General features: G+C 47.7%; 1 protein-coding gene across 7 annotated transcripts in view; it reads left to right on the top strand.

Annotated features, from left to right (window-relative positions):
* cyp26b1 (cytochrome P450, family 26, subfamily b, polypeptide 1) overlaps window positions 1-20,405 on the top strand; it is a 54,832-nt gene that overhangs the window by 17,599 nt on the left and 16,828 nt on the right. For 2 of the 7 annotated variants that reach the window (XM_073042072.1, XM_073042073.1), the window contains 2 exons: window positions 3,562-3,795; window positions 10,625-10,849. In XM_073042072.1, coding sequence (XP_072898173.1) covers window positions 3,601-3,795; window positions 10,625-10,849 — 420 coding nt within the window. In that variant the 5' untranslated portion in view covers window positions 3,562-3,600. Of the gene's footprint in view, window positions 1-2,290; window positions 3,151-3,261; window positions 3,796-3,889; window positions 4,049-10,624; window positions 10,850-20,405 lie in introns of those variants that run through there. The other 5 variants (XM_073042074.1, XM_073042075.1, XM_073042071.1 and 2 more) reach the window with 5 other exon arrangements.

The raw sequence follows: 20,405 nt of genomic DNA, 5'->3' as shown, positions 1-20,405 counted from the left end.
GACTTCCTCACCGGGGATCACAGTCTGTGCAGATCTGCCTCGCTGATAATCAGTACTGGCACACTTCAAGCCCACTGCTCTACTTTCTCTTTACCCATGACTATGTGGCTACGCACAGCTCAAATAGCATCTATAAATTGCCAGAGAAGTAACTAGCTTTGTAAGAACTTCAGATTGTGAAAAGGAGTTGTACAGGAGTGAGATAGATCAGCGTGGTGTGTAGACTGGTGTTGCAACAACAACCTTGCACTTAATGCCAGTAAGTCCAAGGAATTGATTGTGGACTTCAGGAAAGAGAACACACACCAGTCTCATCGAGGGATCAGTAGTGGAGAGAGTGAGCAGTTTCAGGTTCCTGGTTTTCAACATCTCCGAGGATTTATCCTCGGTCTAAGATACTGATGCAATTACAAAGAAGGCATGCCAGCAACTATACTTCATTAGGAGCTTGAGGAGATGTGGTACGTCACCAAAAACACTCGCAAATTTCTACACATAGACCGTGGAAAGTATTCTAACCGGCTGCATCACTGTCTGGTAATGAGGGGCCACTGAACAGGATCAAAAAAAGCTGAAGGAAGTTGTAAACTCAATCTGCTCCATCCTGGGCATTAGAGTCCCCAGTATCCAGGACACTTTCAAAAGACGATGCCTTCAAACGGCAGCATCCATCATTAAAGACCCTATCACCCAGGACATGCCCTCTTCTCATTTCTACCATCAAGGAGGATGCACAGGAGCCTGACAACACACAGTCAATGTTTCAGGAACAGCTTCTTCCCCTCTGCCATCAGATTTACTTTCTTTATGACCCTATCTACCTGTGACACCATTATGGATCTGTATTCCCAAATCCTCTGTTCTTCCACACTCAGTTCCTTGCTGCTCACCATGCAAGTCCTGCCCTGGTTTGTCCTTCCAAAGTGCACCACCTCACACTTCACTGCATCAAATTCCATCCGCTGTTTTTGAGCCCAATTTTCCCAGCTGGTCCAGCTCCTGCGGCAAGCTTGGATAGGCGTTGTTGTTGTCCACTACATCCCTAACCTGGTGATCTGTGTCACTGGAAAACATGCGAGCGTCACCTATCCAAGTGCACACCGGCACTAGTTAGACCGCAAGACAAAGGAGTAAAATTAGGCCATTTGGCCCATTGAGCCTGCTGCACCATCCCATCATTACTGATTTGTTATTCCCTTCAACATCCATTCCCTGCCTTCTCCCTGTAATCGTCCATGCCCTGATTAATCAAGATTTAATTTATTTAGAAATACAATACAGTAACACACCTGCTAACCCCCCCCCCCATGTGAGCAATTAACCTCCTAAACCGTAGGTCTTTGGAATGTGGGAGGAAACCGGGCACCTGGAGGTAACCGACGGAGTCACGGGGAGAACGTACAAACTCCTTTCAGACAGCGGCGGGAATTGAACCCGGGTTATTGGCGCTGTTATAGCGTTACATTAACCACTGCACTACCGTGCCGTGATCAGCCTCCACTTTCAATATACGCAATGACTTGGCCTCTTACAGCCATCGCATTCCGCAGGTTCGCGTACCCAAGCGAGTCTGTTGTGCTGGAGGCAGATACGAGCTCCCGGTGTAATTCCCCGCGGCTGACGGTGAGTGTGAGTGGGTGTGAACGGCTGCACTACCGCCACTGACCGCTAGATGGGAGTGTTGATAGAGAGTGCGGCGCCGCTCAGACGCGCTCAGTCCGGGGCAAGGCAAGGTCAGCGAAGCACCGCACCGAGTGCGCATCAGAAGCCTCCATCCCTCGAAAGCTTTCGCAATAAGCACGGGTGTGTAATAGCTTAACTGCAACGCTGAATAAATCGCAACAGGGCTTATGCAATATAAGTTACCAGTATGAAAGCATTCTGCATTATATTTTTTCCACGCAATCGCTGATGTAGATCTGTATACTTGTACAGGGATGCTTTGCCATTTTATCGATTCTGATGCGCCTGGTACTTGTTGATTGATGCATGGACGGTTACACGATAGGGGCAGCGAGTGGCGCATTGGCCCGTGGATTGGGACAAGGGCGCGTTGAACCTTGACAAGCGAAATATTCTAAATATTGGCTTCCCTGCGCTCACTGTGGAAGTTTACTGTACCTCTCCCGCTGCAGGTCCCCACATCCTCAGTCGGGGCATGGGATTAATCGGCTCCCCTCCCCGCCCTTCGCCCTGTATATCTATTCTTTATCCGTTCCCCTGCCTCTGAGAGGGGAGAAACGGGCAGAAGGAGGGAGACTAAATGTTGGTCTCCCTCTCTTTGCCCGTCTCTCCTCTCTCGCCTCTCCCTTTCCCCCTTACCATTCCCCCTCTCCTCCGCTCTCCGCTCCACTCTTGTTTATTTCTCTCGTTCTGCCTTTTATCGGTCCATAAACGTCGACTGTTTATTCCTCTCCATAGATGCCGCCTGACCTGCTGAGTTCCTCCAGCATTGTGTGCGAATCCCTCTCTCTCTCGCGCTTGTCATTCTCGCTCTTTCACTCCCATCCTCTCTCTCATATTATGCATTATCTGTGTGTGCATGTCTCTCTCCCATCCTCTCTGTCAGCCTCTCCCTCTCCTTTCAGCCTCCCTCCGGGTACTTCGTCTCACCCTCTGTTACCCTCTCTCCTGGTTCTCACTTGCTTCTCTCCTTCGTCCCCTCTCTGCCTATTTGTCCCCTCTCACCTCTGTTTTTATCAGCTCTTCCTTTTCTGCCCACCATCAATCCCTCACTGGCTTCACGTCCTCTTTCGTCTCGCACATCCACCCCTTCTGTCTCCCCGTCCCCCCGATGTCTCGTCTCTTCATCTCTCTCTCTCTCTCTCACACACACACACTTCTCTGCAACCTTGACCCAAACCGAACACCCGGAGAAGCCCGCGCACGTAACAGAGCGAAACACGTTGGACCCCGCGGCGCACGTTCACACAAATACCGGTTTTGCGAATACTCTGGGGAAGATTTAATTTGAGAGCCCCTCTTGTTAGCCCGGACCCACAAATGCAACAAAGAAACTTAAGATGTGGAGAGGGCCGGTGTCTCAGTGTTTTCCTCGTGTCTCCGACTTGTACTTGACAGCTGCGTTGAACAACGCAAGTTGAGACGCGCGACTCTCCTTCGACAGGTCTTTCCTGCAGTAAGCGGGAGGTGTGTGTGAGTGAGGGAGGGAGGGAGGGAGAGGGAGAGAGGGCTGGAGTGGGGAGGGGGGATCTCTCTCTCACTCTCTGAAGTTCTGAGTGAGGCGCCGTTCCAGATTCGCCCGCGGTCCATGGAGTTTGAGTGAGGCGGAACAAGAACCACTGTTGTGGACGCATGCCACAGTTTAAAGCGCCTCCGCCTTTATATAGACACAGTCCATACTTCGAGCAGTGTGCATTCACACACACACACACACACACACACACACATACACACACGTACATATACATACACACACGCACAGAAGGCATCGGATGTCACTTCCACAGACTTGCCCGTGTGTGTTTAATAGATTGCATTAATAATAAAAAATTATTTTTTCTGCAAAGAGGGTTAATTTTTTTTCCATTTGCCTCGCAGAACCAACCTCCTCCCCCCCCTCTGCCCCCATCTGCAAGGATGTTTTTTGAAGGTTTTGAACTGGTTTCGGCTCTCGCTGCCTGCTTGGTGTCTGTAGCGCTGCTCTTCGCTGTATCCAGACAACTCTGGCAAATCCGCTGGGCGGTGACACGGGACAGGAGTTCCAATCTACCGATCCCCAAGGGTTCCATGGGATTACCTGTCATCGGAGAAACATTTCACTGGTTGGTGGAGGTGAGGCTCTGGCACCTATCTGTGCGTTCAATCTCTCCGTCTGTCTGTCAGTATCAGTAGTTAGCATCGTCTGCGCGTTTATCGCATGTTTTGAGTGTAAATATTAACAGTGAGGCAAAGGTCCCGCATGCATTTATTTGTCCGACTCTATCGGCCGGGTCTCCCGCAGGAGAGAGTGCTGCGTTTGGTTGTGAACTGGTGTTGGAACTGTCTGAAGATCCTGAGGTCCCAGCGAGCGGACTCTGGGCAGCGTGTGGGTGCCAAACTGCGCGTCCAGGCACGCGTGCTGGGAGCGGGCTTTCTGCCACCCCGACGGACGCTGATTATTGTCGATATTATGTGTGGCTTTGCAATCGGTTGCTGTCGTGCGCGGGTTGTGTTGTGCGACGGGGAATGGGGCTGTTGGGCTAGTGTGGTGGGAAATGTTGGTTTACAGCGGGACCGGCCTTTGATTGAAGCAACAGCTCTCAGTCGCGGCCGCTGTGGACCCGTGCAAAGTCCCGCTTCAGGACGCGGGGCTCAGTCGCTCCCTTTGACCGGGTCTCCGGCGACGCGTGCCGGGGTAATGAGGGTCCTCTCGCCGCCATACTGTTCAAGTCGCCGACCAGGCTCCCGGGCGCACGTGTTTGTGTCTGAGTGTGTGTGTGTGTGTGTGTGTGTGTGTGTGTGTGTGTGTGTGTGTGTGTGTGTGTGTGTGTGTGTGTGTGTGTGTGCGAGTATGTGTCGTTATGTGTGTACCTGTGAGTGAGTATGTGTAGGTGTGTGTGTATATGTGCGAGCGTGAGTATGTGTGGATCAGTGTATGCATGTATGTGTGTGTGTGAGAGAGAGTGAGAGAAGTGTGTGTGTGTGTCCGTGGCTGTGTGTGTGAATACCTGAGCAGAACGTGCAAGTAGCTCTATGTACTGACACTGATACACACGGATGTAGCCACGCGGAATCACCAATGTTTACAGTCTGGATGCTGAGCGCGTTCAGTTCTTTACTGAACAGTGTCATTTAGAACAAGCCGTGCCGTGGAATGTGTCTGCGCGCATGCTGGTCTGTTTGCTTAAGTGAATCTGCGAGTTTGTTTGCGTCTGTATATCGCTGTGTGAAATGTACGCGCTTGTATGTGTGTACCTGCACATATTCATAACCTACATTGACTAGATGGGCCGAAGGGTCTGTTTCTGGGCTAGAGTGCTCTGTATGAGTGTGTCTGTCTGTGTGTATGCCTGTTACATAAGTGTGTAAGTGCGTATACTGTGTGTGTGTGTGAAGATAGATGCACGTGAGCGTGTACAGTATCTGTATGTGTGTGGCTATGTTTGTGTGTCGGTATGTATGCATGTCCCTGTGTCTGCGTGTCTCTGTGTCTGTGTGTGTGAACTTGTGTGTACGAGTGTTCGTACATGTATAAGTGTGTGTGTGTGTGTGTGTGTGTGTGTGTGTGTATACACCCCACTTTCCGAGACCCCATGTCCCGTACCTGCACGTTAACTCCGGACACGCCGTGCGAGGTTTTGGCTGCTGCAACTGGTGTGGGGTCATAAGTCCAGGGTCACCACCTGTCCGCCCCCCCCCCCCACTTCCCTCCTGCTCGAAACCACACTTGGTAATGACGGCCCCTACAATCGAAGAGCAGGCGAGCGCGGGCACCTGGCGGGGTGGAGGTCGGTGGGCGCCGGGAGCTGCCCTGGTGTGTAGAGGCATCTGGAGTTCGCCCTCTGCTCCCACAGGAGGAGACGGGGGCTGGTGGGGAGGGGGAGATCATGGGATCTGGTTGTAAACCCACCAAGATTTACCCTGAATCCCACCGGTTTGAACCCGAGGATCTGTCTGCACCGCATTGTCTCACCCTGCTAGCGGTTCCCGAGCGAATGTAACCTGGGGCGACCTTTCGCGCTGACAATCTCACCCATTCTTCCAGAACGGCGTAGAATTTTGTTTTACACAGGGAGCTTCGGTCGCCTGCCGTTCCCTGTTCACCGCTCTTGTTCCTAAAATACTAATTTTTAGTGTAAACTGGCCTGAACTCCCCATGAATAAAGCATTCTTTGTGTGCGAGTGGAAATGTATCAATAACCCTCTATTCCGGCACAAAGGGACCTGTAATTATATTTATACAGATCAGGCCAGTAATTGCGTTAAAAGCCACGATTACCCAGATAATCTCTCAAATTTGGTTTAATAAGATTTATCGGATGGCCCTCATTACAAGAGAGAGGCTGGGGGGCTGGAGAGGCGGGCAGAGGTGAGTGTCTGCGGGAGGAACACTCCTACTGACACTTTGCCCAATGCAGACAGTGCTCGGGCTGAGAGACTGTCCGCACGTGTATGTGACGGGAGGGGGTGTAGAAATATACATATATGCAGAGAGAGAGAGAGAGATAGAGGGAGAAAGAGTGAGCAGGAGGATGCGAAAGAGAGAGAAAGTGTGATAAAGACAGTGAGTGAGAGGGGGAGGGTGAGAGAGGGGTGAAAGAGAGGGTGAGAAAGATAAAGAGTGAGTTAGAAAGTGAGAGAGGGAAAGAGGGTTAGAGTGAATGAGTGAGAGGATGAAAAGAGTAAGTGATAGAGAGCGAGAGAGGGAGAGAATCAGAAAGAGAGCTTACCTCTAAGACTAGATAGAGAAACCATAGACAGGGGACAAGGGAGAGATACGGGGCAAGAGACAGATATGGGACAAAAGAGGAATATAAAGGAAAGGATGGATAGGGTGATATTTAAATATGGAGATATTTATATGAAAGGCCGTGTAGAGAGAAAGAGAGGGAGGAGATATGTGCAGAGAGTTTCAGAGAGAAAGAGAGAGAGGAAGGATGTGTACATAGAGGGTGAAAGAAAGAGAAAGGAGATCAGATATAGAGAGATAAGATTCGGCAGATGCTGGAAATTGAGAGTAACGCACACTAAATGCTGGAGGGTCACCGCAGGCATCCATGGAAAAGAATGAAGAGGCAAAATTTCGGGCCGAGACCTTTGCCGTGAAACATCGTCTGTTTATAGATGCTGCCTGACCTGCTGAGTTCCTGCAGCTTGTTTGTGTAGATAAAGAGGGAGATGCAGAGAGGTGGAGAAATGGAGAGAGAGAAAATGGGTAGAGACTGAGAGAAAGAGATGGAATGAGAACAGGAGAGGCACAAATAAAAAGATGGATAGAAGTACTTACATACAGAATGGACGAGGGAAGGGAGAGGGATGGGTAGAGAGAGACAGAGAGAAATAGACAGATGGATGGAGAGTAACAGAGATCTTGAATGAGAGATAGAGAGATGAAATTTAATGCAGGGGTACAGATTGGATAAATGCAAGCAGGCCTTTCCCACTGAGATTGGGAGGGACTAGAACTAGAGGGCATGGGTTAAGAGTGAGAGGTGAAATGTTCAAGGGGAACATGAGTGAAACATCTTCACTCAGAGGGTTGCGAGAGTGCCAGCGCAAGTGGTCCACGTGAGCTCGATTTCAACGTTTAAGAGAAGTTTGGATAGGTACTTGGATGGTTGGGATATGGAGGGCAGATTGATGTGAGTAGGCAGTTTAAATAGTTTGGCATGGACTAGATGGACTGAAGGGCCTGTTTCTCTGCTGTACTTTTCTGTGACTCTGTGGAGAAGGAGACATAGACTGAGAGATATAGACAGAACAAGGAAGGGGGAGGGGGTGTTTGAAAGAAATTTTTGACATTTTAGGTTGAGATTCCATGTTGGGACAGGAAGGCCAGGTTGCGTCTGTATCCAGCCCTTCAGTAACTGTGGATTTCTCAGAGCAGAGGCTCACACAGGCAGACAGCAACTCATTTTGGCACAGCAGGATCCCACACGGACGATTATGCCCTGGTGACGATTGGCACTGGTCAGCTCGCCTGGGGTGGGTGTGCTGGGATGCCTGGCACGCGAGACTCTGAGAGGATAGATTCAGGTTTAAAGTCAAGCGCGGCCATGCCGTCTGTGAAGGCCGTTGCTGGTTGGGGTCAGTATCAGAATCAGGCTTACTATCACTGACGTACAGTTTGTCATGAAATCCCCATTCCTGTTCTGACATGTCAGTCCACGACCTCCTCTTTTGCCACAATGAGGCCACTCCCAGGGTGGAGGAGCAATGCCTCATATGCCGTTTGGATAGCCTCCAACCTGATGTCATGTATGTCTATTTCTCTTTCCAGTAATTTATTTCTCTCTTCCTTCCTTCTTCATTTATTCTCCACTCTGGCCTCTTAGCTCTTCTCCTCATCTGCCTGTCGCCTCCCCCTGGCGCCCCTCTTCCTTCCCTTTCTCCCATGGTCCACTCCCCTTCCTATCAGATGCCTTCTTCTCAGCCCTTTATTTCTCCCACCTACCTGGCTTTGCTAGTGCTCCATCCCTCCCCCCACCTTTTTATTCTGACATCTACCCCTTCCTTTCCAGTTCTGAAGGGTCCCAGCACGAAAGGTCAGTTCCTCCAGCATTTTGTGTGTGTTATTGTGAAGTTTGTTTTGTGACAGCAGTATAGTGCAATACATAAGAATACAATAAGTCACAACAAGAAATATAAAAATAAATAAATAAGTAGAGCGAAACGACGCTACAACATGATTCTTAATGGTTCAGCCTTCCCCATAACTTGAGCCCTTCAAATCAACCTGGTTATGGAGGTTGATGGATTCTTGATTAGCAAGTGCATCAAACGTTACAGGGAGAAGGCAGGGTTGAGAGGGATAATATATCAGCATGATGCAATGGTGGAGCAGGCTCGATGGGCTGTATGGCCTCTAATACTGCCAATAGTGAGATAGTGTTTATGGACCATTCACAAATCTGACAGCGGAGGGGAAGAAGCTGTTCCTAGAACACTGAGTGTGTGTCTTCTGTACCTCCTCTTCCCTGAGAGTGGTAATGAGAAGAGAGGATATCCCGGGTGGCGGGGGATCATTCACAATGGATGCTGCCTTCTTGAGGCATCGCCGTTTGAAGATGTCATCGGTGGTGGGGAGGATAGTGCCTATAATGAATCTAGGTAAGTTGCAGACGTTTCGGTCTGGAGCATCAAACAATCCGCTGGAGGAACTCAGCAGGCCGAGCAGCAACCGTGGGACTGAGAAGAACTGTTGGTGTTTCGGTTTGAAACTACATCTGGGTCCTGAGACACAGACAGTTCCTCTCCCCCCCCCCCCCCCCCCCACCGCACGGATGCCGCTTCACCTGTTGAGTTGCTGCGGCAGATTTCTTGTTTGCAAGCTCTTCCCTTGGGCAGTTGATCTTATAGTTACTCCCACTCCACCCCTCTATCTTTTACCCCTGTCACTGACTACACTACACTTTAAGCCACGTTTTATAATGCTGTTTACATTGTAAGTACATGCTGGTGTTTATGTATCTATGCAAATTTTATTCCATATCTGTTCTTTAACCTTTAACTTTAGTTTTATATATTGTATAATTTTTTTCCTTTATAATTGTTGACTATTGTTTGTTTTTTGTTGCATGTTGTGTACTTTAGAATGGCGGTGAGGAGGGATTTCTTTAGCCAGAGGGTGGTGAATCTGTGGAATTCATTGCCACAGGTGGCTGTGGAGGCCAAGTCATTGGGTGAATTTAAAACAGAGCGTGATAGGTTCCTGATAATGGGGAGAAGACAGGAGAATGGGGTTGAGAGGGTTAATAAATCAGCCATGATGGAATGATGTAGTGGACTTGATGGGCTTAATGGCCTAATGCTGCCCTTATTTATTTGGATCTTCTGGAAAGTATCCACTTGGTTACTCTGATCTGGGGCATGATACTGAAAGGGGCTGTATGCTGAATCAAAGGTGGGTTCAAGTTGAGGCAGAACCCCTGGATTCTGGGTGGAGGTGTGGGACTAGTGGGATTGTTCCGACAAAGAGCTGGGGCAGTTACAATGAGCGGCCCATCTGCAGTCCTTTTGGCTTCACAGGGTCAAGAAAAATGGATCATAGAAACATTCTGGCACAGGAATCCATTCCTCCCGTCTTGTCTGTGCTCACTCCCACCTCCCATCTCCCCAACCCAAGTCAAAACTCCAATAAAGCAGAGCTGCTGGCTTTGCCTTCTTCATCATTGCTCTTGGGTAGGGGGGCACTGGAGAGCCTTTTGTCATGTTTTGTCCCTGTTCGTGTATTCTGTGTCTTGGTCAGTAAACGTTCAAGCGTCAACTTTAATTACCAGATGGATGAGGAATTTACTGTGGTGTGTTGGTCAGAGTGCATCATGCAACAACAAAACATCAATGTTCATTAACTATAAAGAATAAAGAATTATATAAAGAGTAAAGTTAATAAAACATTTTTTCTGTTCCTGGGTGTCAACATCTCTGACGATCTACCCTGGGCCCAACATATTGATGCATTTACAAAAAGGCACGACAGTGGCTCTATCTTGTTAGGAGTTTGAGGAGGTTTGGTACGTCACCAAAGACACTCGCAAATTTCTATAGATGTGACGTGGAGAGCATTTTAACTGGCTGCATCAGCGTCTGGTAATGAGGGGGAGTAGGAGGGTGCTACAGCATAGAAACAGGCCCACTAGCCCAACTTGTTAATACTTGCACATCCTGAGCTAATCCAAATGTTTGTATTTGGCCCATATCTCTGTCCATGTCTCTGCCCAAATGTCTCTGAGACATTGTAAATGTACACTTCTTCTGGCAGCTCTTTCCATAGACCTACCACCCTCTGTGTGAAAAGATTGTTTTTCCAGTTCCCTTGAAGTTTCTCTCCTCTCGCCTTAACTTGGTGCAATCTATTTTTAGATCTTCAAGGATTTAGATCTTGAAGATCAGACATTGCAGGTGTACTTTACAAATCGTGATGTTCACTCTTTTTTTTCTCCCACTTCTCTCTCTCCAACAGGGCTCAAGCTTCCATGCATCGAGGCGCGAGAAGTATGGCAATGTCTTCAAGACGCACCTCCTGGGCCGCCCGCTGATCCGGGTTACGGGCTCGGAGAACGTCAGGAAGATCCTGATGGGTGAGCATTCGCTGGTGAGCAGCCAGTGGCCCCGGAGTACCAGGATGCTACTGGGGTCCACCAGCCTCGTCAACTCCATTGGTGACATCCATCGCCACAAGAGGAAGGTGAGCTCTTAAAAGGGCAACACGCCTTTCCCCTCTCCTTAAATGGGCAATGTCAGAGTCTGCTTTGAGTGTATTGTCATGTGCAGACATCCATGTCTGTACAGTTGTTACAAACGTAGAACGTAGCAAGGTGGACACCAACACAAGTTTTGAACACCTGCCTCTAGCCCACCTAAGGAAAATCCCTGATTAGACGTGCAGAGAGGAGTCAGAGGGTAGGGCAGGGCTTGAGAGACTGATCAGTTATCAAGCAAATTTTAACAACGAACATAGAACAGTATAGCACAGTACAGGTCATTCTGCCCACAACATCTTGCCAATCTTTTAACCTACTCTAAGATTAATCTAACCCTTCCCTTTTGCATAGCTCTTTATTTTTCTATCATCCATGTGCCTATTTAATGTATCTGCCTTTACCACCACCCCTGGCAGCGTGTTCCATACACCCACCACTCTCTGTAAAAAGAAATACCCCTGACATCCCCCACACTTTCCTCCAATCATCTTAAAACTATGCCCCTTTATGATGCCATTTCTGCCCCGAGAAACAGGTCTCTGGCTGTCTATTTGATCCGTGCCTCTAACCATTTTGTGCACCTTTATCAAGCCACTTCTCATCCTCCTTCACTCCAAGGAGAAAAGCCCCAGTTTATTCAACCTATTATAAGACATACTTGCTAATCGAGGCCGCATCCTGGTAAATCTTCTTTGCACTTTCCACATCCTTCCTGTAATGAAAAACTTACTTGTATCACACATATCATCAACCAACAAGAAACGAGGACGTTCGGACTAAAGAAGTGTGATGCCGCCTTCTTGAGTCTCCACCTTTGAAGGTGCTGTTGATTTGGGGAGAGTTGTGCCCATGATGGAGGTGACGGAGTCTATGACCTCCTTTGCATTGGGGCCTCTGCCCCAGATGGTGATGAATCCAGTGCATCATGGTATGTCTGTAGAAATGTGTAAGCCTTTGGTGGCATTCCTTATCTTCATAAGACCACAAGACATGGGAGCAGAATTAGGCCATTTGGCCCATCAAGTCTGTTCCATCATTTCATCATGGCTGATCCAATTTTCCTCTCAGCCCCCAATCTCCTGCCTTCTCCCAATATCCCTTCATGCTCTGATTAATCAAGAATCTATCAACCTCTGCTTTAAATATACACAAAGACTTGACTTCCACAGGTGCCTGTGGCAAAGAATTCCACAGACTCACCACTCTCTGGCTAAAGAAATTCTCTTCAGCTCTGTTCTAAAAGGATGCCCCTCTATTCTGAGGCTATGTTCTCTCGTCTTAGACTCTCCCGCCACAGGAAGCTTCTTCTCCACATCCCTTTCGCCATTCGATAGGTTTCAATGAGGTTATCCTTCATTCTTCTGAATTCTAGTGAATACAGTCCCTGAGCCATCAAACGTTCTTCATGTGACAAACCATATCTCCTCAAATTCCAAATGAAGTATAGCCACTGGTGTGACTTCTTCATAATTGCATCGATACGCTGGGCCCAGGATAGATTCTCTGAGATGTTGACACCTGGGAACTTGAAGCTGCTGACCTCACCATGAGGACAGCTGTGTCTTCTCCCAACTTCCTCTTTCTGGTCTACAATCAGTTCCTTGGTCTTGCTGATGTTGAGTGTAAGGATGTTGTTGCAACACCACTCACTCAAACAGCTGATGTATTTCACTCCTGCACACCTCACCTCATCTCTTCCCCCCGAGGTTATTCCATAATGCCACTTCACTGGTACATACTTAGACAACACACACATCTCAAAGGTGTGTGTGTGTTGCAATTTAACATAATGCAAACCCCTGACAAAATTGACCAAATTTCTTTCCCTTTTTTTTTTAACATTTTGTATTTATTCAGTGCCTTTTCCACAATTCCGTTATATCTTACTTTCATTCCATACTTCAGGTTTTTGGTCGTGGTTTGTGAATTCCACTGGGTCTGAATCTGAGGAAGGATGTACTGGCCTTGGAGTGGGTTCAGAGGCTTAATGTATAATGTCTCAGGGCCTGTTCTTGATTGAGTTTAGAAGAATGGGAGGGGGTGTCGGGTGGTGAAATCTCTCAAAGATTTACTGATATCAGGCCTGGATAAAGTGGTCTTGGAGAGGATGTTTTCCAGCAGTGGGAGGGTCCAGGTACAGATAGCTCAGTCTCACAATAAAGGACATACCTTCAAATCTGAGGTGAGGAAGAATTTCTTTGCCAGAGAATCTGTGGAATGTGTTGCCATTGAAGGTGTCATAAAGGTAGGGATTGAGAGGTTCTTGTTTGTTAAGGGTAATGGGGAGAGGGCAGGAAAATATTATGGGAAAAAATATCAAAGTCAGCCATAATTCTGTTGGTGTCCACCTTGATATGTTCATAATGAAACATCTTTTGGTGTCCACCTACTACTGCCACAATGAGGCTAAACTCAGGTTGGAGGAGCTGCACCTCATATTCCACCTGTGTAGCCTCCAACCTGGTCGTGAACATCAATTTCTCCAACTTCTGGTAATTTCTGCACCTTTCCCCTTCTCTCTTTTTCCAATCCCTATTCTGGTTACCCTCCCACCCCTATTCTTCTTCTCACCTACCATCACCTCTCTTTAGTTCCCCCTTTCTCCAATGTTCCACTGTCCTCTCCTATCAGATTCCTGTACTTCTCCCACCCATCACCTCCCAGCTTCTCACTTCATCATCCCTTCTCCACCCACCCACTTTCCACCTCACCTGCTCTCACTTATCACCTGCCAGCTTGAATTCTTTCCCCTGCCCCTACCTTCTTAGTCTGGTTTCTGCCCCCTTCCTTTCCAGTCCTGATGAAGGTTCTCGTCCCGAAACGTGGGCTGTTTACTCCCCTCCATAGATGCTGCCTGACCTGCTGAGTTCCTCCAGCATAGCTCGATATGTTCAATGATGTGTTTCTGCCTTTAGTATAACTCATCGTACGCAGCTAATGACTCAATGGCCTAATGATACAATCCGCCCCAAGAGATCCACATTCACCAGCTGTGGTGCTGAATGAGATGAACAAACTTTGAAAAAAAAAAGGTTTAAGAAAGAGAAGTGTGAAGAAATGTAATTCTGGGTGTTAGAATGCCTGGAGAAAATGATTCATAGATGCAGGTGAGCTAGAGGGCAACGCAAATATAGAACAGTACAGCACGAGAACAAGCCCTTCACCCCACACTGTTGTACTGAGCACGATGCCAAATTAAGCTAAATCCTTCCTGCCTATACATGGTCCATATCCCATCAATCTCTGCATATTTACACGGTCACCGCTCTCTTAAACATGTCGGCCTCCACCACCCCTGGCAGCCTGTCCCAGGCCCCTACTGTTCAGTGTATAAAAAAGCTTTCTGCTGCAAACCTCCCATAGATCATTCCACCCACCCCTCCCCTCCACTCTCACCTTCAATTATGTTGATGATAACTGAAGAGTGGAGTTGGAGGACATCTGGAGCAGCAGGTTGTATTCAGTTTCAGATTCAGAGTTACGTATCACATGTGTGTCGAAACATACAGCTAAATGTGACATTTCCATCCACAACCAAGACAGACTGTTTCCGTGCCGTAGTGTCCCATGACTCTGTGCCTCTACGACCCAACGACGAGCCGGCGTCAGCCGTCGGGTTTCACAGTGGCCGAGGTTGACCGCGGATGTCGCGTCCCAGCTCTCTCTGTTGTTGGCGCAGGCACTGTCTGCGACGGGCGAGACCAGTGCGAGAGTGGCGGTCCCATCCATTAGTGGCTTCAGCTCCGCTGGAGATGCAGCATCCGTTTCTACGGGCTCGTTTGTCTTCCGCCGCTTTCGGGAATATGTCCTCGCCTGACCTAAGCTGTTGTTTCAGGATCCTTGTCCACCCGATGCGGCCGGCTGCAAGCTCCCCCCCCGCCCCCCCCCCGGTGCCCTGCGCCTCCATGTCCTGCGACATTGCAAGGTTCGCAGGGATATCACAATCAGAGTCAGATCCATTGGGATTCATTCTATGGATCAATACCATCAAGCAAGGGGTCCTTGGACCCCAGGCTGGGAACCCGTGCATGATGTGAAGTTTGTTGTTTTGTAACAGCAGTACTGTGCGAATACTAGTGTGAACTATAAAGGAAAAAGGGATAATGAGGTAGTGTTTATGTAAAAGAAGAAGCAATGAGGACCTTAGGGCCCAATAGAGAAAATGGCCGAAGATAGTGATAGGACACAGAAACTTACAGCTCATTACAGGCCCTTTGGCCCACAATGTTGTGCCAATCATGTAACCTATTGTAGAGACTGTCTAGAATTTCCCTACCACATAGCCGTCTATTTCTCTAAGCTCCATGTACTTATCTAAGAGGCTCTTAAAAGACCCTTTGTATCCTCTTCCACCACCATCACTGGCAGTGCTTTCACGCACCCACCACTCTCTGTGTGAAAAACTTACCCCCGACATCCCCTCGGTACCTAATTCCAAGCACCTTAAAACTATCCCCCTCTTGTTAGCCATTTCAGTCCTGGGGAAAAGTCTCTGACTATCCACATGATCAATGCCCCTCATCATCTTATACACCTCTATCAGGTCACCTCTCATCCTCCGTTGCTCCAAGGAGAAACTGCCAAAAACTGTCTATTTCCCCTCCGTGCGGTAGGTGCTTGGCCTGTGGAAGCTACGCAGATGATGATGTCATCACGTGCACCATGTCTCTTTCTGAGTTTGCTAAATTGGATCACTGCATTGAGTGACCAGTGCAATTTGCCAGGCATAGAGAGGCCGAGGACAAGCTCAGCAGGTCGTGAACAGAGAGGATATTGGAGGAATCATGGAGGGAAGTTGATATTTCACTCATCATTCCTCAGTACTATCTAGAAACCTCACTGTGACTAGTGCAGCACTTTGAGAACATAAAACAGTACAGACCATTCGGCTCACATTTTAACTTACTCTTCCTATCCTTCCCTCTCCTAGCCCTCCATTTTCCTTTTATCCATTTCCTTATCTAAGAGTCTTTTAGATTCCCTAATGCTTCTACCATTGCTCCTGGCAGAGTGTTCCACACACCCACCACTCTCTGTATAAAAAACATACCCCTCCCCATACCTTCTTCCAATCACCTGTCAGCTTGTACTCCTTCCTTTTCCCTCCCACCTTCTTCTTCTGGCTTCTGCCCCCTTCCTTTCCAGTCCTCATGACTATTGACTGTTTATTCCCCTCCATAGATGCTGGCTGACCTGCTGAGTTCCTCCAGAATTTTGTGTGTGTTGGTCAAGAACTAGAGGGCATAGGCTTAAGGAGAGAGGAGGAAGATTTAAAGGAGATTTGGGTAGGTACACAGAAAGGAAAGATTTAGAGCTGGGGGGGGGTGTTCTCATACTGGCACCCACAGACCACTCAGTTAATGGTATTGGTCCATGGCATAAAAAAGGGTGGGAACCCCAGCGGGATATGGGCCAAATGTGGGCAAATGGGACTAGATGAGATAGGAATCTTGGTTAGCCGAAGGGCCTGTTTCGTGTTGCATGACTCTGTGATTGGATGATGTTGCCTCACTTCTTAATGGTATCTGTGACAGTGATAAGGCAGCTTAGTTGTATTCATATTAAGTCAAATGTTTTTTTAAAAAAAACATTCCTTTTCTAAACTGCTCTGATCCAAGGGAAGACACCTTACAGGGCTACCATGACTGTGAAAGAAAATTATATAATGTTTCAGCATTCTTGACAGAGGAAATCCTAACCTGCACTGCCCCATACAGAATGGTTTTGTTTTAAACTTCCGGCCTTGCTGTTTGGGGGTATATGATTGACATTTACAGAACTGTGAGGGTAATACACCACCATCATCATTATGCGCCCTGTTGTATGATGTGGGCGATGACCATGATTGTTATTATCAATTATCAATTATCAGCCATTACCAATCCTCTTCAGACATTGTCTATCTGGCGTCAGTGGCCACTTAATCAGGACATGTGATATTCACCAGCTGCTCAAACGACCATCCACCACCTGCTCCCATGGCTTCACATGACCCTAATTAGGGGGCTAAGCAGGTGCCACATCTTGGCCAAAGGTGACCTGCAGGCTAGCGGATGGAAGGAGCACCTTACACCTCCTTTGGTAGAGATGTATCTCCACTCTGCCACCCGATGAAAGGTATTGACAGGGTAAATTCAAACGGGGTTGGGTGAGATGAGAACTCAGGGGTTAAGGGTGAAAGGTGAAATGTTTAACGGGAACATGAGGAAGAACTTCTCAGAGGGTGGTAAGAGTTTGAAACGAGTACCGGTAGATATGGTGGATTTGGGTTTGATTTCCCCATTTAAGAGAAGTTTGGATAGGTACAAGGATTGGAGGGGTATGGAGGGCAGGTCGATAAGACTAGGCAAAAATATCAGACTAGATGGACTGAAGGACCTGTTTTGTGTTGTAGTGCTTCATGACCCTACTCAGCACTCCTTGACAGGGTCTTCAATTCTTTGCAAATTAGGAGTCATCCAAATTTCAAAGTCAAAGTAAATTTATTTTCAAAATAAATGTCACCATTTTCTTGCAGGCATTTAAAAGGAAATAAAGATATACAGTAGAATTTGTGAAAAACTATACATAAACAGACTAACAAAACAATGTACAAAAGAAGAGAAGCCACACAAATAATAAAAATAATTACTGAGGACATGAGTTGCAGAGATCTTGAAACTGAGTCTGACTGTTATGGAATCAGTTCAGAGTTGTGGTGAGTGAAGTTATCCACACTGGCTCAGGAGCCTGATGGTTGTAGGATAAGATTGTCCTAATATGCATAGTCCTATATAAAAAGCTTTCATTTTAAGCTTCCCATCTTGGTGTTTAAATTTCCTTCTCCCCCTCTGGTCTAACCCCTTCCAGTCCTCCAACTGTGCAAGAACTTGTGCACCTGCAGTTTTGATCTCTTAAGCTCTTCTGAATTTAAGGCTCTACTGAATAATTCTCCTACCTTCTCCCCATTTTCCTGCCTTCTTCCCATAATATGATGCCCTTACTAATCAAGAACCCATCAGTTTGAATATGCCTGATGACTTGGGCTCAACAGCCACCCGTGCCAATGAATTTCACAGATTCACCACCCTCTGGCTAAAGAAATACCTCCTCTTTTAAAGGGAAGTCCTTGTACTCTGAGGCTCTTCCCTCTGGTTCTAAACTCTCCCACTACTGGAAACATCCTCTGTGTGTCCACTCTATCTAGGTCTTTCAATGAGACTACAAGACCATAAGACATAGGAGCAGCATTAAGCCATTTAGCCCATCAAGTCTTCTCCGCCATTCCATCATGGCTGATTTATGATCCCTCGCAACCCCATTCTCCTGTCTTTTCCCCGTAACCTTTGACACCCTTGCTAATCAAGAACCTCCTGATCATCTGCTTTAGATGAAACTTCCTCTACACATCCACTCTATCTATACCTTTCAATATTTGATCGTTTTCAATGGGATCCCCCCCCCCCCCGTCATTCTTTTAAACTCCGATGGATACAGGCCCAGAGCCATCAAATACTCCTAAGACGGAATGGTGCTAAGAATTGTGAGCTGAGTTTGCAGAGTGAGACGTCTTGAAATCTTGATACTGAGGACCAGCCGCGCCACTGCTGCCCGGATCCTCTTGCCATCGAGCTGCAATGGTGCCAGAAGTTCAGCAGAGGGCGCAGTAGTTGCATGTAACGCAGAGGAGATGCCTATTCAAGTATCTAACTCGAGCCAATCCAAGGTAAATCCTTCACTGTCCATGTAGAGAGGGGAAAAGGGAATTGGCAGGGTTTGAGGGAGTAGCCAATTATGGAGCAAATATGAACATTGAACAGAATATTACAGCATTGTACGGACCCTTCTACAAATGATGTTATGCTGACCTTTCAACCTGCTATAAGATGATTCTAACCATTCCCTCTTGCATAGTCCTCCATAATTCATGTCCCTATATAAGAGCAACATACACAAAATACTGGAGGAAATCAGCTGGTCAGGCAGCATCTATGGAGGGGAATAAATGGTCAATATTTTGGGCCAAAGCCCTTCATCAGGACTGGAAAGGAAGGGGGGAAAAGCAGAATAAGAAGGTGGGGGAGGGGAAGGAGGACGAGCTGGCAGGTGATGCGTGAGATCAGGTGAGGGAAAAGGCGGGTGAGTGAGGTAAGGGAATGAAGTGAGAAGCTGGGAGGTGATGGGTAGAAAAGGTAAAGGGCTGAAGAAGGGATCTTGACAGGAAGCAAGAGTGGGCCCTGGGAGAAAGGGAAGGAGGAGGGGCACCAGAGGAAGGCGTTAGGCAGGTAAGGAGAAGAGAAACGTTTCTTAAATGCCCCTAATATATCTACCTTTACCAACAGCTTTGGCAATGCGTTCCATGAACCCGCCACTGTCTGTGTAAAAAACTTACCTCTGACATCCCCTCTATACTTCCCTCCAATCACCTTCAAGTTATGTCCCCCTGCTATTAGCCATTTTTGCCCTGGGAAGAAGTCTCTGGATGTCCTTTCTATCTATGCCTCGTATCATCTTGTACACTCTATCAAGTCACCTCTCGTCCTCCTTCTCTGCTTTGCTCACTCAGCCTGTCCTCATAAGGCATAAATGGGCGAACCTGGGGTGTGGAGAGGAGACTTGGCTAAAGGTGCCCGGTTTACAGCAGAATGACAACAGGGAAATTTCTAATCAAAGGAATAACAACAAAAGGATTGCTCAGGAAGGAACTTTCACCCTCGCTACACCACGCGGCCCAGAGAAGGTTATGGCCGATCAGGATTAGTGAATTGTGGGCATGCTATGTTGGCACATGGTGACACTTGCAGGCTGCCCCCAGCAATGCAAAGGGCATTATAAAAAGTGGCTGTAAGCATTTACAGTGTAGTGATGGGGGTAATAGAGAGAGCTGGGTGCAGGCGGGCTAACCAGAACGATTGATTTGAATAACTGTCTGGGGAAAGAAACTTTTAAGAAGGTGTGAAGTTTTGTTTAACAGCCCGATAGAGCTTTTCAGGAGGGAGCTGTCGGAACAGGCAGTTTACAGTGAAAAGAGAGCAAAATAGTGAGGTTCATTGTCCGTTCAGATATTAGAGGGGAAGAAGCTGTTTCTACAATGTTGCGTGTGTGTCTTCAAGCCCCTGTGCCTCTTCCTCGATGGTAGCAATGAGAAGAGGGCATGTGCTGAGAGGCGAGGGTATTTACTGATGGGTGCCACCTTCTAGCCGCATCACTTCTTGAAGATGCATCGCTGGTGGGGAGGCTAGTGCCCACACAACATAGAAGAGTACAGGACAGGACAGGAACAGGCACTCTGTCCACTACGCTGTGCTGAACCAAATATTGTAGAAATCAAATGGCCAACTAAACTAATTGCTTCTGCCCACACAATGTCCATTTCCTTCCACTTCCCTCATATTCACGTGCCTATCTAAACCTTCCTTAAACATCCCTAAAGTATCTGCCTCCATCACCACCCCTGGCAGGGCATTCCAGGCACCCAGCACTCACCTTTGAAATTAACCCCCTCTCACCTTAAAAGCATGCCCTCTGGTATTAAACATTTCCACCCTGGGACAAAGATAC

Source organism: Hemitrygon akajei, chromosome 4, assembly GCF_048418815.1.
Source record: "Hemitrygon akajei chromosome 4, sHemAka1.3, whole genome shotgun sequence".
Taxonomy (NCBI): Eukaryota; Metazoa; Chordata; class Chondrichthyes; order Myliobatiformes; family Dasyatidae; genus Hemitrygon; species Hemitrygon akajei.
Note: the sequence above shows the minus strand (reverse complement) of the source record. Positions and strands in the feature narration are given on the sequence as shown.